Source organism: Ambystoma mexicanum, chromosome 4q, assembly GCF_040938575.1.
Source record: "Ambystoma mexicanum isolate Mex_15411 chromosome 4q, UKY_AmexF1_1, whole genome shotgun sequence".
In the NCBI taxonomy this organism is placed as follows: Eukaryota; Metazoa; Chordata; class Amphibia; order Caudata; family Ambystomatidae; genus Ambystoma; species Ambystoma mexicanum.
Window position 1 is genome coordinate 669,639,488 of NC_090928.1, and position 16,529 is coordinate 669,656,016.

The 16,529-nt window shown below is 43.0% G+C and overlaps 1 protein-coding gene across 5 annotated transcripts in view; it reads right to left on the reverse strand.

The window, feature by feature from the left end:
- CCDC88A (coiled-coil domain containing 88A) overlaps positions 1-16,529 on the reverse strand; it is a 2,139,415-nt gene that overhangs the window by 227,319 nt on the left and 1,895,567 nt on the right. For 3 of the 5 annotated variants that reach the window (XM_069608253.1, XM_069608252.1, XM_069608256.1), the window contains exons 26-28: positions 2,415-2,498; positions 1,264-1,464; positions 908-979 (exon numbers count right to left, since the gene is read on the reverse strand). In XM_069608253.1, coding sequence (XP_069464354.1) covers positions 908-979; positions 1,264-1,464; positions 2,415-2,498 — 357 coding nt within the window. The remainder of the gene's footprint in view (positions 1-907; positions 980-1,263; positions 1,465-2,414; positions 2,499-16,529) is intronic. The other 2 variants (XM_069608255.1, XM_069608254.1) reach the window with 1 other exon arrangement.

Consider the following 16,529-nt stretch of genomic DNA (forward strand, 5'->3'; position numbering starts at 1 on the left):
GGGAGTGAGGGGAGGGTTAGAGACTTGGTGCACAATTGAGAATGCTTCGTTGATTATGACTACAGTTTGCTTAATCTGTTAAAATCCAATAAAGATGTTTTTTTTAAAAAACATGTTGCCTGGTAGTAACTCTAAATTCTCCCACTAAACAACCTCCAGAACTGAACTTCTGGGGCTGCCAATCCTAATGGCCAAGTCATGAACAGACAGTTTGAGGGGCAAATGTGGACCGTGAGAAAGTGGACAAGCAGAAAATAATGTGCTAGATAAAGTCTGGAATCCTTTTGCATAAAATATTCTAGTGCTTGGAGTCTGGCTTTCACTCAGGGATGGTCAGGCCTTGAAGCCTTCAACAACTGGCTGGGTATATTGGTAGCCTGGGCACAAGGGAGCAGGATAGCAAATGCTGTTCTACTTCAATCTGTTTCCCCAAGCAAATGGCCTACTTAATCCCTCTCCCCTCTATATAGCCACGATTGGCCAGAGTCTATATACAGGAAATTTGGGAGGAACTCTAGGCACTGATGGTGGGCTTTGAAATGTGGCTCCTCTGGGTGCAATGCTCTGGACCGGGTTCCCTGAAATTTGTTTAGGCCTGCCAGGAATTGAATGTAGTTAATCATGACACAAAGAGTTCACATCACAAGAAGCCATATTTCTGGCAAGTTACTTTTTTTAGTTTGTGGTGTGTGCTATTGATATTGTAAATGTTATTATTTTAACATAAATAACCTAATTTTAAGAAGCACCAGAAAGGGAACATTTATATACATTACTGATGTTTGTTAATTTCTGCAATGACAGCCTAAACATTTGCATGGTACAATACCGTCAACTGTCAATAAACGAAACAAATACAATTCGCACATCCACGATAAATCGATTGCAAGGGACACTGAAATCTTACCATGAATCCTGGAGCCTGGACTAGAGCCTTCGCTTACACCTTGGGGGCTTACGTCTTCAAATGATGTGCCATCTAAACATACAAAAATAAGCAAATAAAAACATTGAGGTACACATTCATTTGACTTCTGCAGCAAACAGGATATACTTCAGTACATAAGCAATTCTATAGCACTTTTTTCAGGTACAAAAACACAACACTTGACAGGCATAGTTACATTCACCAGTGCTGCCTGGTGATGGGGTTCAGGGGAAATTTGGTTGTGTTTGGTAGAGACAGCACAACATGTTCATGCTAAGTTTATACACAATTGTCATGGTGAACACAAGCACACTATATAAATGCACTGCCTATACCTTTATGTTTAGGTAACTGCTTGGACCTGAAGCCTGCAGAAGAGTTGACAGTTGAAAAGTTGATGGCTGTAGTGGAGAAGGCCATAGATCCCAATTCATTTCTCCTTTTCCCTGTAGAAATATCACCAGCACCCTCCAGATTCTCAGAACTACCTGTCCACTGTCCTGCTAGGACCATGGACTGCACCAGGTCATTCATGGCTGGGATGCAAATGAAAGCAAATGAATCAGAATGGTTCAGTGCATCATTGTTCTTCTTCTGACAGCTATGAGGGGTGCACAATGAAGTGGACAGTATTGCAAGCACGAAAGCATACTGCACAAATAAACTGCAATCTCAAAGCTTTGTGGGTTATGACATGCATTCAGCCGAATTAAAGCAAGAGCATTACAAGCCAACATTTTCTTTTTCACTTTTACTGATGATGAGCGCTTTTCTCATTTCATTTATGCATTGGGTACATCTGCCATGCTAGCTCTGCAGTGAAATGTACGATAAACTAAAAAGCATGGGGTTGAAGCTTTGGAAAACAAAATAAAAGGCAATGTGATACAAGCAAAAATGCCATTACAAATAACAAGGCTAGCAATGGAAAGAGGTCCATGGTCAGTGCAGTTCACGGCAACAATACTGTATTTTGATTTGTTAATGAAAAGGACTGAAAAAGATGGCATTCTCTTTAACTTTACTTTACCAATATCAATCCTTGTGTTGGGGGCCAAAATCGATATAGTATTAACAAACATGCTAAATATGCAAAAGATCTCCATTAATATCTTTGCACTTGTATGTATGTATCTACAATGTTTTTCACGCAAATGTTATTTTATCATTCTTTTACAAAAATGCCAATAGTACTTATCATTAATATGTATATACCGAAATTTAAAACGTATATACAGGACACATCAATTCACATACATACACATAGGCGGAACTAAGTACATGTGAAGTATATCAGAGAATTCTCTGAATGCTTGAAGATGTCTAGGAACACATGGTCAGATAAAAAAAAGGTCCTTGGATTATAGCAGGACTTGCACTTGCAAAATAGGAAAAAACGTCACAGTCCAGGTAATGGTTAGTGAAAAATTAGTAATGGAAGGCAGTTCAGCCATTTCAAAGCAGCTGGACTGTCATAAAGTCTTACACATGGAGCGACGGTAGAAAGCCTTCATTTTGTCTTTATCCTTCGGTCTGCTCCTCATAAAGGGAAGTCGTTTCAGTGCAACCACTTTTATGTCATAGCATGAGGAAAAATATGGAAATAGGGAAATGAAAGAAAAAGGGGAGAAGAACAAATGGAAGTTAAATGCTGGAACAAAATAAAGAAATGAATGTTTGAGTTTCAGCTATGTAGGATCTAGAAGGAACTATAACACACATGATACTACTGAGTGGCAAAGAAAAAATATGAAACTGACAATTCATGGGACCGCAAAACAAAGTAAATAGAAAATCTTCCATACAGGTATATTGCACAAAGGTGCTGGCGGCGCAGGTTAATGTGTTCTAATGATTCACAATGTAACATGACAATGATTGCTAGGAATGCCTACAAACAATGACCGGGGACACTTTTAGAAGGCAATTGTACGTTTTTTCCATCCTTGCAGGTCTGTTATTTGTTGGTACTTACATAAAAAATGCTTTCAACCTTATTGCGTTTTAAACAAGAAATACGTAATTTACTGTTTCTTCTTTGCTATTTCCCACACCCCTCACTCTATCTTTATTTCTTCAACTTCACATGGGAGAAATGTTAATTTCTTTTGAACTGTAAAGTTACAAACTCCAACTTTGAATTGACATTGATTTAAAATAAGAAGAACTGTGTTAATTTTGAAACTCACTCTCTATTACAAGGGCAAAGTCATTAAGTTCAGAACATCTGCTGTTCCTCATAACTCACAAGCAATGATTGGATAGCTATAGAAAATAAAGAATGCAAGTTCGGCAAATGAAAATAACTAATATGGACTATCATTTTATTAATATACTTTGTGTGAATGTTGTAGGGACCCTCATTTTTGCCATATTAAGGGATGGATTGGGAACCAAAAGTGCCCCTGAAATGTTTTTCATAGTGGCCCTATATTACACTGTGTGCGCAAGCACAACCCATAAGGGATCAGTGGATTTGTCCCCCAAGCCAATTTGAAAAATAATGGGTTCAAATAGTGAATTTTAAATCACATGTGTCCCAGTGTAGGGATTACAAAATAGCTAAGCATAACAAAAACCCACATAATATTTATCAAGAGTGATGAATAATCTACTTGAAGTTTTATAACAAATTCTTTACTTCAAATGGATGTGGGGGATGGGGAGAGATGGAAGCAAAGAGGTGGGTTGCATAGGACAGAGAATACGAGGAGCAGAAAACTATAGGACCCAGACAATAGATGCCCATTGTGCTGAGGCCCACTGGGAAATCTCCAGAGGTCCCTGTAGACCAGTCCAGCATTGGCCACATAAGTGTGCATTGAAGAGTTGAAACTACAGAATCTAGTGTTATAACCCAATTACACAATATTGAAAGAATTGAAATGAAAATGTGGGTGTTTTAAAGGTATGTGGGGAAAGTGTTCCACCTTGATATGAATGATCAGTTTTAGTACTTAACATTACATATCATGTAAAATAGAGCCAAACATGTAAAAGTGCTCAATTGAGGACAAATATGGCTTAAATAGCCTGCTCTATAGGAAAATGCCCACGCAAGAAGGTCTGCAGTCATGTTTTAGCCCAATGTGTCCTAGGAAAACATCCAGAGAAGCTTGTCAGATTTGTACCCCCCACAGGGACGGCCCAGCACCGAAATACCAGGCAATTCTTCTCTAAGCAAGAGGACCAACAACAACTCCAGAAACGTGTTTCTGCCTTCGTGGGCGTTTTCAGTGAGGGAAAGCTGTATCTATCTCGGCTTAAAATCAGCCATTGCGCTGTGCACCAGAAAATAAACATTCTCAATCTTTAATATTTCAAATCGGAATCTGGAATGCCATTGGTGTCACTGGAAGGGAGAACTTTAAAGCAGGCAAGAGGACACAACTAGTGCTCGATTTATTTCAATTGCATTCATGAAGGAACCAAGCAACTGGTTTATTTGACACCTTCAGCACACCAATTCAAGCAGAATTCCTATGAAGCTACTGTTGTGCACAATGTGACTCATTGTCCTGATATGATCCAACTGCCCTTAAGGGGTCCTTCCTTGAGCCCCCCTAAACTCGACAGGAATCGTGACGTGTATACAAACCTCCCTGGAGAATTTCAAAATCGACTGTAGTTGACAATCCATTTCTAGTTTCCACAGAGCCAGAAAGATCCATTGTCATCCTTACCAATGGCCAAAGAGCCATCATGAAGCTGCTTGTTGCTCATTTTGCACTTATCACATTTTTATAAATTAAATGAAGTTATGTTATGCTGATTTGTACTGCGCACCGCTAGCACCTAAAGGCATTTGAAGTGGAGTCCTTCCCTCTCTCTAACTATGGGAAAATGATGCTCAGGGGCTAAGCCTTCAACACTTGCACCTGGCTCAGTAATTATACATGTTTGACTCTGAACGCTACCTTTATATACCACCTCATACTATAGCACAGTTTTCTCAGAGCTGCCCACTGTGTATCCAAACATTGGCTCTGCTTTCATATCCTTTCTTGTCTATTTTATGCAGGGAGATCTTGGGATGACCTTACAGTTACAGCTGTTATTCCTGGGTTTCTGTGCCCTGTCTTTTCATGTTCTCTGTGGTAAATGCCGGAGAACGCCTTATTTCTTGTACATGGTAGGCACCGTCTGTTTCTGCATGTTCCCTTTGTAAGCCAGATACCTTTGCCACCCATTAGGCGCCCAGAAACCAAACCTCACATAGAGTAAAACAAGGGCTGTTGAGGTGGGGTAACTTCACCTAAAGGCTGTCATTGCCCTCCCTTGTGGGTGCAATGCCGGTGAACGCGCCATAACTATGGCATTGGTGTTCGCCGCTTTTAGCAGCAACACACGCCCGCACTGAGGCCATAGTGGTTGGGGCTGGCAGCAACCCTTTGTGGCTGGGTTGGGGGACACACTTCCTGAGGGGGACGACACCACAGGTGGGGCCATATCAGTGTGGGAGAGTTCTTTGGCCCCCCCTTATATTTGTTGCCACCATGCAGGGTTCCAGGTTAGAGTGTGGGCTTACCAATGGCAACATTGCTGGTTTAAGTCCACTTGGCTTACAAATACACAACCTCATAGGTTGGGGTGTCATTAGAAGAAATAAGTTACATTTTGCTTTGTAATGCAATCGACCCGGCGGTTGTTCTTATGAGGTCATGAAAAAATGTGTATTACATCTGGAGTCTCTGGGTGTTTCTGCTTTGCATTGTTTGTGGCCGTGCAAAAAGTGATATGTAAGCGTGCAAGCCTCCATGGGGTAAGTTGCTGGGAGAGTGAACCTTTATCAAATAATGATGGTCAAGTGAGAACGATCGAGACAACTGATAACAAGGGGCGAAATAACCGGGAGTAACACGCATATTGTGTAATGCAAATGTATACAGAGGGACACATAGGGATTTATTAGACGGGGAAACCCTTGGGGTGGAATTGTTAAGAATTCCCTTGTAGGGTATAGTTAGAACACAAGCTCAGAATAGAAGAACCTGAAGCTGTGTCATTTGAGTTCAGATTACCTCCAGGTTACCTCCCACCTAATGAAGCAGCTGCGGCCCACGTTTTTAACACGTATATTGTGTGCAGTGCTTTATTTGCCCATGACTGGACAAAGGTATTGTGAATTGTAGCAATTTACTTTGCAACAGACAGGAGACTGAATGGTGGGAGGGGCATTATGAGCACAGGATATTGTTTGCGGAAAATGTGGGCTGCAGGGCAAGGTGTGGGTTGTTGCTGCTATGCCGGTGAATGCGCCATCACTATTGCATCAGTGTTTGTCGCTTTCAGCAGCATCTCTCTCCTCCCCCGATCTGAGACCATAATGGTTGGCACTGGCAGCAACCAGGCGTGGTTGGGCTGGGGGGGAAATCTTCCAGAGGGGAGGGCGACCGACGCCACAGGTGGAGCTATATCAGTGTGGAGGGGTACTTTGGGCCACCCTTGTTCAGAGGGGTGTACAGATGCAGGCGCATTGCCCACCAAGTGAGCGGAAGTACCGTTTGAGGAGGGTCTTCTAATAGCACATCAGGACCCCAGCAGTGATGTAAGGAGCACGTGTCACGACACCAGTAGCAGCATTGACAACTTTAATTTAATAGCTGGCAGGTGGCACAAAGTAGCACTAGCACAAAGTAGCACCTATTGTTTTTACAACATAGGTAATAGGTGCATTGTAGCTTTCGTTTCCCGTATTATAGCTTTTGTTTTCAGCCAGCATTATAACTGTATTATTGGCACGCACTATTCCTATTTAGATAGCACACTGCATGGCACCATACTTGCCATATGTGCCCTACATGATAGGATTACTGAAGGCACATGGTGCAGAACACACTTTGTAGAAAACACACAGCACATGTTACACACCTGCCCACAACCCAGCACACACGACAGCAGAATGGCAGGTCTAAAGCACCCACAGACGCACTTTTACCATCTGGCCCAGAACAATCACACACACAGAGCTCAACACGTTACATTTTTTCCTTAGGACAGACATGTGCACCCTTGGGTTTTGATCCCTTTTAGAACACTTAGTGGGTGACATATGGCACTGTATTGTAGGGGTACTAAGCATTTAGAGCAAGAGCTTCACCACTTTTTCAGGCCCAGTCGAAGGTGTCTAGCTGCCATTGCAGGGTGTGAGGCCATAATTATTAGTTGGGAACACTTGTTTGTATTTCTGTCCTGCCCTGCAGACAGGCTGAGAGCTCAAGGGCAGGTGGGGAGAGGTGTAAAATAGGCACCAGCTCGTTATTACAAGGGAAGCATTTCTCAAGGGACGAATGTCTGGTCCCAGGCAATAAGTGCTGCCTCATTAGATCCGGAGGGAACACCTAATGTTGGTGGAGGCCACAGTGAGGGTTCTCAGGCAGTGACAATATGAAATAGTCTGTATTAAATGGAGAAATTATCAGAAATTATGGTCCAGAAGAAATGCTCAGCAGTGGACCGATCACCTTTTTTGTAGCAGGCCATTCATTGCAGGGAGGGTGCTAAGACGCAATGTACCCGAATAGCAACATGAAACAAGATAGGAGCAGGTGCAGATGGTGGGAATGAGAAATTAAGAGGAGGTGTGTGCCATGTTTGTTTGTTGCCCCTTGGCCCACCTCGGTGGGACGTTATGGCCTCAAGTTGTCTTTAGTGGCATGGTCCAGTTAAAATGAAGTCCGTTATCAAGCTGTTGTCACGAGCTGGGATTGGTGAATTTTTTGGGCTGATCACGGGCAGTGTGACCATGTTGGGTGGGTGGTGTTCTTTTGTGATGAAATTAAAGCTGCCAATAGTTTTAGGTAATGTATAGAATTGTTTAGGTGGCTGGTGACAACCAGCCATTAGAACGTTAGGATGATGGTTTTGTTACACTTTTACTGTGGTATGTTAATGTCCTGTTCATGGCTGTAAAATGTTGAGCCCGAAATGAGTGGGTCAAAGTTTGCTTCTTTTGTTCCCATTCCCGGCGAAATGTACAAATACATTGTTGTTTTTACTGCATGTGGTGCACTCTTTTTTTGAGTTTCTGTGGATTGATTTTTCCCTGCATTTGGAATCGAGCTGGGAGCGCCCCCGCTTTTACATTCCTTATATTTGTTGCCAGCCTGCATGTTCACACCGCCCGAATAAAATTGCGTTCCCACCCATCCTCCCCTTATGTGCAAAGACGATCAGGTGATCCTTTTACTGTCTTCTTTTATCTACGTGACCATGACATGTTTTCTGCTTTAACCACATGTCGTCGCAGCAGAGGTACGAAATAAAACCAATAAGAAAGTACAGTCAGGAACCACAAGGGTGCTGAACAGCCACCAGCATAGACAACGGCGCACTGGGGTACAAGATGTCTGAGATGCATCGAACGTTGGAGGGGGTGGTGGCAGGAGGGCATTGGAATGACTGCCACCCCCTAAAACATGTTGGGTGTGGGGTGTCACTGTAAATCCTGTATCAAATGATGATGGACAAGTGTGAAAGATAAAGATAAGTGATAACAAGGGGCAAAGTAACCATGAAGTAACAAGTATGTTGCGTAAGGTAAATGGAAAGAGAGGGACACTTGGGAAGTGTTAAAAGGGGAAACCCTTGGGGTTGAATTGGTAACAACTCCCTTCTCGGGTACAGTTAGAACACAAGCTCAGCATAGAAGAACCTGAAGCTGTGTCGTATGTGTACGGATTACCTGTAAATTAACTCCTGTCTGATAAAGCAGCTGCCTCCCACAGTTTTCCCACTTATATTCTGTGTAGTGCCTTATTTGCCCATGACTGGACAAAGGTATTGTGAGCACAGGATACTGTTTGTGGAAAACGGTGTGGGCTGAAGGGCAAAGTGGGGGCTGTTGCTGCTAAGGCTTTTAGCACTTTGTGATGGGGTTTGGAGGAGCGGCCAACTGAGAAGTGGGAAATGTGGGCTCAAACAGAAACAAGCATGGTCAAAGCCTTTAGTTTTGGCTTTTGTGTCGGCATAGGATAGGCTTTTGCCAAGCACTGCCTGCCAAGCACTGCCACAATGGTACTGCTTAGTCATAAAATGGCAACAATCGAAAATATTGTGATTACCTGGGCATATCATGTCAGTGCCTGGCAAATAACTCCCAAATACCTATAAACAAGCCAAAAATGTTGCATTTGCCAGTGCTTGCTTTTAACAAGACTACAGTGCAATGAACACATGTGAGGAAACACACATATTGCTTATAGAGCAAGTGGCTGAAATTACACTTTGAGACATTTTTATTACACCAGGAGCTCATTTACAGTGTCAATTAATCCATTAACTCTCAAAAAGGTGTTTATAAAAAACACTGGCCGGCCATATACAGTGCAAAGTTTGATGTAACTTCGTGTAAAAGGTAGCTCAAAGAGATCTCAGGAGGGTGGGTTTTGGGCACGGAGGAGAAGCTAGTTGGTGAGAATTGCCACAGAGATTAGAATGGCCATAAGTGATTCATCGTTGGGTAAATAACCAAACATCGCAGGCTGTGTGCCCCTGCTCACATCCCTTTCCCCTCCTATCTGTTATCCAAAGCAATAGTTTCACACATAGGGAGAGAGGAGAGCTGTGCACTGACATGCATAGACGCGGTGGGATAAGCGCGAATTGCAGAGGCAGTGGGACGGCCAGCAGGAGCCAAGAAGCAGAGCTGGGGAGTAAGCAGGAGACTGAGGTGGCAGGCAGGTAACAGGTAAGGCAGGGCAGGAGAGGCAACATGGCGTAAATTGGGTGTTGTATTAAAAAAACAAAGCACCATACTGTTTATCCGAGATGCGGTCACAAGTCTGTAGTCCTTGGCTCTGTCAGGTGCACACTCATCATAGATTCTGGAAACATGTCCTTTCTCAAGGGTGTAGTTCCAACCCATGGAAATACACAATTTCCACCCTTTAATTGGCGAAATCAACTGTCACCCAAATGTGCGGCTGATTCCAGTTGCCAGCCAACTACTGGCCAAGTGCATTCCTACGAATCATCAGCAAAATCCTAGGATGGGAAGTTAAGAGGAAATTCCAGAATAATACAGAAGACCACAACCAACTTTACAAACAATAGCCCTCATTAAGAGTTTGTTGGTATCCCGCCGGTGTTATCGGCGGGATACCGGCAAAATGCCCTTACCATCTATGCCACCTGATATCCCGGTATTACCGGGATATTACACGTGGCGGCGAGCAGGTAGGTTCCCATTCCCATGGAGGCCTATAGGATTGTCTGAATTCTGGACCGGCACACTTGTAATGAGGCCCAGAATATTGTGCCACTCTATTTAACTCTAAAAAGGGTGAATGCTCTTTACCCACCCAACATGTTCACAAAATGTCCCTATCAAGCATGACTATGAAAGCATGTTAGCAGCTCCGTAAAGGATGCAGGGCCAATTTCCAAATGCTTTGGGCGCTTTGCGAGTCATGCAGAGCGCATTTTCTGCTTGCTTGAAAATCATCATAGTAAAACGAATCCAAGATGGTGACTATAAAAGAGAATCCTGGCCCTAGAGGTACTCAATGGAAAGTGGAAATTCTTTCTCAGGAAGCAGCAAATTCAGGGAAAATGTCAATACGGTGAGAGAAAACAATACACTAAATAGGAGAGAGACTAGAAACCAACCAGTGGAAAATCCACTTGGCAGTAATCAACTGCGACCAGATGGCAGCAAGAAGTCCAGAGGGCCTTTTTATTCCTCAAGCCCTGTCAAGGAAATGATAGCTAGTCAGGAAGGATCTTGATTCAAAGTGGCGGAGAGCTCCAGAGTCTTGAGGAACGACCACAAAACAATTCAGCCCCACTGTGGTTTCACATACACGGGAATGAATGTCTTACTTACCTGTAACTCCTGTTCTCCAGCACTAGTATCTTTCATAGATTCACATGCTGTTTGAATATTCTCGGTTGTACTTTATTAGAGCACTTTTCATTTGAATTTGAAAAACTGTAGTCACTTTAGTGTTCTCTTGGAACCAAGACGAGCCACCACATAGAGAAGAGTGAGGGATCGAGCTCACAATGCTTGGTAAGTAAATAACGTGCGTGTGTGTGTGATTGTGTGAAATTGTGTTAGTGCATATGCACATACTACATGGCATGTGGTGGGGGTAATCTGACTCTCAGGGTCCCCTCATATGTATGTATAGAGGTGTGCCCCATGAGTGATGGGAAACCTGGTGCCCTAGACCACTGCATGCTTGCCATGGGAAGATTATTGGGTAGTAGTGGCAGTATGGAGTACTGACATGAACATGGGCATTTATTGTGGTCAACACCATAGCAAATGTTATAAGAATTGTGAAACTGGGAATTCTCTGAGGGAAGTACTGTACAACAAGAATCTGGGGACATTGGGAAAATGCCATGGACATTTCCTGAGGGTAATGTTGGAAATGTTAGAATCAGCATGTGCTTAACTAGGAAAGAACAGAGAGATCCTTATTGAGAACTGACTTACGTATGTGCTTAACATGTGCAGTTTTACTCTGGCTTGGCAATGTGGAATTTGCCATCTCAATACTTAAATTAACAGTGTGGCTTATCCATCTTGAATATTGCATATGAGAATATCACTGTGTCTTTTGCCCTTTTATTATGTTGGTAGGCGACCCCAGAACAATGTGGATCTGTACCCTCCTTTTGGAAAACTGATCATTTGATCAGAAGCTAGCATTTTGTTTTCTTCTACAATGAGTAACGTGGCCACATTTGTAAAGGAGATACTGTCACAAAGAGAATGCCATCAGAGGTTTCTAGACAATGAAGATTTTAATTGCGATGCCACAAGCTTTAATTTGATATACTATATGTTTTGTCAATGTATCATAGCAATTTGTATGAAGCTCTAATGCTTTGTGCATGTGACTGTATTGAATTTCACAAAACAAATCGTATTTGGTTGAGTGATTAAGAGTAATGTGGTGTATTTCAGCATCACCCTTAACAGGTTAGCACACAAAGCATCTTGTTTTAAGCAGCAGCCACTAATGACTATGCAGCATCCTCAAATTATTGACAGTAGCCTTGAATATTTGAATAACACTCAGATATATTTTAGAGATATACTGCCTACACCTTTGGGTGGTAATGGTAATGTTTATTTATAAAGCACCTATACACAAGGCAAGTGTTTCAAAGCGCTCAAGGAGGGAGGGAGCAAGGGGAAAAACAACAGTCATTCAGAGCCCTTGAATTTCTGAATGAGACAAGTCTGCACAGGCAGAGTAAGTGCATATAGTACAGTTAACAGTGTAGATAACATCAAATAGGTCTGACAACGATTCTGGACTTTTTCCAAGTGCATTTAGGAGCCTCCATGCAAGGAGGGGAGACAGGGAAGATGGTTGGACGATCTTCAAAGGCATGATACATTCAGATCGTGCAAGTGCACAGACGGTACAGGAGACGGGGGAAGGTGAGAGAACAAGTGCGGGGGGGGTAGGGGAGTCAAAGTGCACCCAATCAGTCAGAAACTGGGGTAAGTGCTGAGAGATGCCACTCTCATGGGTCATTGACCAAGTGCAGTAGTGATGAGGCAAGTGCAGGCCCGGAGGCAAGTGCGAGAAGACTGGCAAGGGTACCGGGGACCTGTAAGACTCTGAGGTACACCTGGCGGCAGGTCAGCAGTCTGTGTAGTAAAGGAGAGGGAGAGGGATAGAGTGTAGAGTGAGGTTAGCAGGGTAGAGGGAGAGAGAAGGAAGAGGAGAAAAGGAATGTCTTAAGGAGTTTCCAGAACTTAAGGAGATCAGGCTCAAGACAGAAGGCATCAGGGAGGCTATTCCAGATGGAGGCACTTGCTGAGGATAAAGACCTCCCTCCAAATCTCTGCTCGGAGAACCTACTCACTCGCAGAAGGTTGGAGGCATTTGAACGAAGAGCATAGCATTTTATTAGCTTATGCAGGGGCAATGGTGTGCATTAAATCTCATTTCAAAATACTAAACATTTGTGAGATTTCTATTATATGATTCATGATTGCCATTTGTACCAGTAGTTATTTACACACTGAATCAGTCAATGCTGCTGTAATGTGGCATACATATATCAGTTTTGTTGGTAGCAATGGCTGAGCAGCCAGGCTTATTTTAGGAGGGAGGACGGGCTTGTATGCATTACAAAGAACTACACATAGGCCAAGGGAACACTAAAAGTTATATAAGAATAATGGTTTATTTTATATATACACTAAGGTAAAGGTGATTCTTAAGACAGGTAAGTACTATAATACACAATGAGTAACTTAGGACAACTAATGCAATTTTTACAGTAAGTAAATCACTTGTGTAATACTTTTAGAATGGCAGTAAGCAATTAAAAGGTAAGTAAAACACTTTGGTAGTAACTCTTAAAACATCTGTCTCAGGTAAGAATTAATGAAACAAGACAAACATAAAGCAGGTAAATAATTGTAATAATTTCACAGAGGCCTTAGGCTTTAATAGTCCATCCCTATTTAGTTAAGAGTGTCTCAGAGTCAGATTGGAGGGCCAAACAAGCAAGGCACAAGATGCAGAAAGTCCAAAGTTCCATAGGAAGTCTTCAGTAGCAAGAAAGTAACACTCTTGGTTGTAAAAAGGGTTCAGGGACTTCAGAGAAGCCTCCCTGAAAGCTCACAGGTGTTAAGCCTGGGCGAACGTGGATCAGTGAACTCCAAACACACGAATCAGTACGCCAACAACACAGGTGCAGCAACGCAACTCTAGGTAAGTTCTACCAAGAGTCTCTCAGTACCATAGATGTGAAGAAGAGGATGCAGCACAATGCCCCCACGATGCAGGAGCAGCAGACGACCCGGTCACTGGATTCTTGGTCAGACAGATGAAGAAGGGACACTGAAATGGATCTCACAGCAGCAGTCGAGTGAAGAGGCTCTAGGGGGCAAAGGATTCTTCATGGTTCAGTGATTTTGGTACCCTTTTCAAAGCACCAGTGAAGAACTGTTCCTGTCCAGTCAATTTGTCTCACTTTCCTTGGCCTGGGGACTTTAGGAATGACATCTTTCCTCTGGGGGTCTGGAAGGAGTCCACTAAAGTTTCAGAAGGATTCAAGCTTCGGAAGGCTATGCACTGCACAGTGGCCACATGTCCCAGGGTGTTGGCAGTTTGCAGCCGGTGAAGGTCATAGCTCGTCAGGGGATCGGTCGAAATGCAGGTCGTCTTCAGACAGATTGGACCCACTAGTCTAAGGGAGAGAGTTGTCCTTTTTGGGGCTCTCCTGATGCTTGGAAGAAGGGGTCGGAAAGCAGCGATTACTCAGAAAGCATCTCCGTACTGTTTAATGCTCTGCATTCAAGTGAAGCCCTTGCAGGCTTAACCACCTGAGCAATGTGGGATTTACATGCAAAGGCTTCTTTAAGGGATAATAATATGTTTGTATTCTAAAGTGTGAAATATTATTTCTTGAAATGTATCCATTTTTTAATTTTGAACACCTGGCAGCTGATGAATGCTACATTGTGTTCTCTGCCTTTCTCATCAGTTGTACTAAAGTGCCCACGCCCTAAAGTCAGATGTGTCAGTTTGAACTGTGAAAGTTTGACTGTATTTTGGTGCATTAATTGGTGGGGTGCGGCACAGGTCATATATCAGTCCTTTAAATGCTTGCTGGTACACTTCTGTCCAAATAACCTCTTCATGGAGTTTGCTAGAGGTCTGTGCAGTCACAGCTGCAATGGAACCGTACTTGCGACAAAGTCTCTGTAGTTCACAGTGAGCCCTAAAAAGATTTTACCTACATTTAGGTGAATAAGTCAAAGGTTCCACAAGACTCAAGACATCTGTTTGCTTTTATAAACTGAATTGGAGTAGAGGAAATCAGAAAGCCATTTTAGAATATTTTTTGTCACAGCCAATGTTTTTGGGTATGCAGTGGAGTTACAAGCTAGTCCCTCTCGCCTTAGTGACCATGGAGTCTTAAGTGCCTGCTGGGCTGTCACATCTAGTGGGGAAAGTGACACTTATTACTCCGCCCGGTAGAGGTTCAAGGAGGTAGAAATCGGGTTGTGTGGAGTGAAGACTCCTTAAAGAAAGTGAATAGGTGGTTAGTATCTAGGTTGGGTAACACCCTGTGGGTAGTGAGGTTCCGGTGGGGGACTATGTAGCTCTCCTTTGATCTTTTCCACAACAGAAGGCCCTTGCCACCCGGCCCTGGTTGAAGCATAAGCATGTACTTGATATTGAAGTTCAGAGCAGGAAGAGGGCCTGCGAGCTGAGATTAGGACAAGGTCTTGGTTGGGGAGTGGAGTTGATTTTGATGTCATTAGGGGAAAAAAGCACTATGTAAGAATTGGTTGAGAGGCCGTCGAGCTCTCCTGGCTCAGCAAGATGCAGAAGCGGTTCTCAAAGCATTATCAACTAAGCACTCAGGTGTCTTTTGGAAATTAATTAAAAGCCCCGGCACCCCTCAATTGGCCCTGCAGATAAATCCCATTGCAGAGGAATTATGGATCGAGCACTATTAAAAGGTGTTTGCGGCCAAAAACATGGGAAGTTATTCCACCTTGGGAGAAATATGGTCCCTAGGCTTAGAGAGAGAGGATATCCTTCGACAAATTCTGAAATGTAGTATCTCAAGGGCACCGGGTCCCGATGGGATTTCAAATTTTGTATCAATAATACATCTGGAACTATGGACGAATATTTTACATGATATTCCAGAAAATTGTGAAAACTAGGCAGATTCCCCCTCTTGGAAATCTGCGATAATAATTCCGGTTTTCAAAAAAGGTGATTGCTGCCTGCCTTCTAACTATCGCCCGATAGCCCTTTTGGACAGCCTAGCGAAGATTTTGGCCTTGCTCTTATTGGAAAAGTTGAAGGATTGGGAACAGAGTGATGATAAAATGTATATGTTTCAATCAGGATTTGTTAAAGGCAGAGGGACAGTGTTAAATGGGTTGATCCTGAATATCTTTTAAAAAAGGGCCCAGAGTAAAGGCAAAAAGATCTATGTAGCGTTGATAGACTTCGCTTTAGCGTTTGCTAGTGTTGTTAGGGCCCTATCGTGGTCTAAATTATGAGAGTGGGGCTGCCCAGGATATCTCCTTGATATTATTGTTGAATTATATAGCGAGACATCCATGACAGTAAGGTTGACACAGCAAGGGGCCTTAAGCAGGGCTGTATACTTGTGCTGGCACTTTTTTAATTTGTTCATTTGGGGTTTGGGGAAATTCCTGGGGAAGGTTCATGCATTTTCTCCCCGATAGATGGGAGTCCGGTACAGTGGTTACTTTATGCTGATGATTTGGTACTCCTGGACCGGATTCCGGTGAAGCTCCAGAGGCACTGGAGTTGAAATCATTTGTGGCTAAAAATAAATTGCTGATAAATGTGACAAAAAATCGAGTATTCTGGCTTTTGGCCTGGCAAGAGAGTGCAAGAAAGAGAAATTTAAGTGGTTCCTCGAGGGCTCTGAGGTAACCAAATCAAGTTCCTATTGGTATTTAGGATTGATGATAGATAACACAATGAGAGATCTAGCAAATGCTGTAATGCTAAAGAGTAAGGTGGTAACGCTAACGATTCAGGGATTAGCTCTCCATCGCCGCTTTAGGCAATGTTCTTTTTTGCCGATTTTGGAATATTCTAAAATGAAAGTGGTTCCCACTATCAAG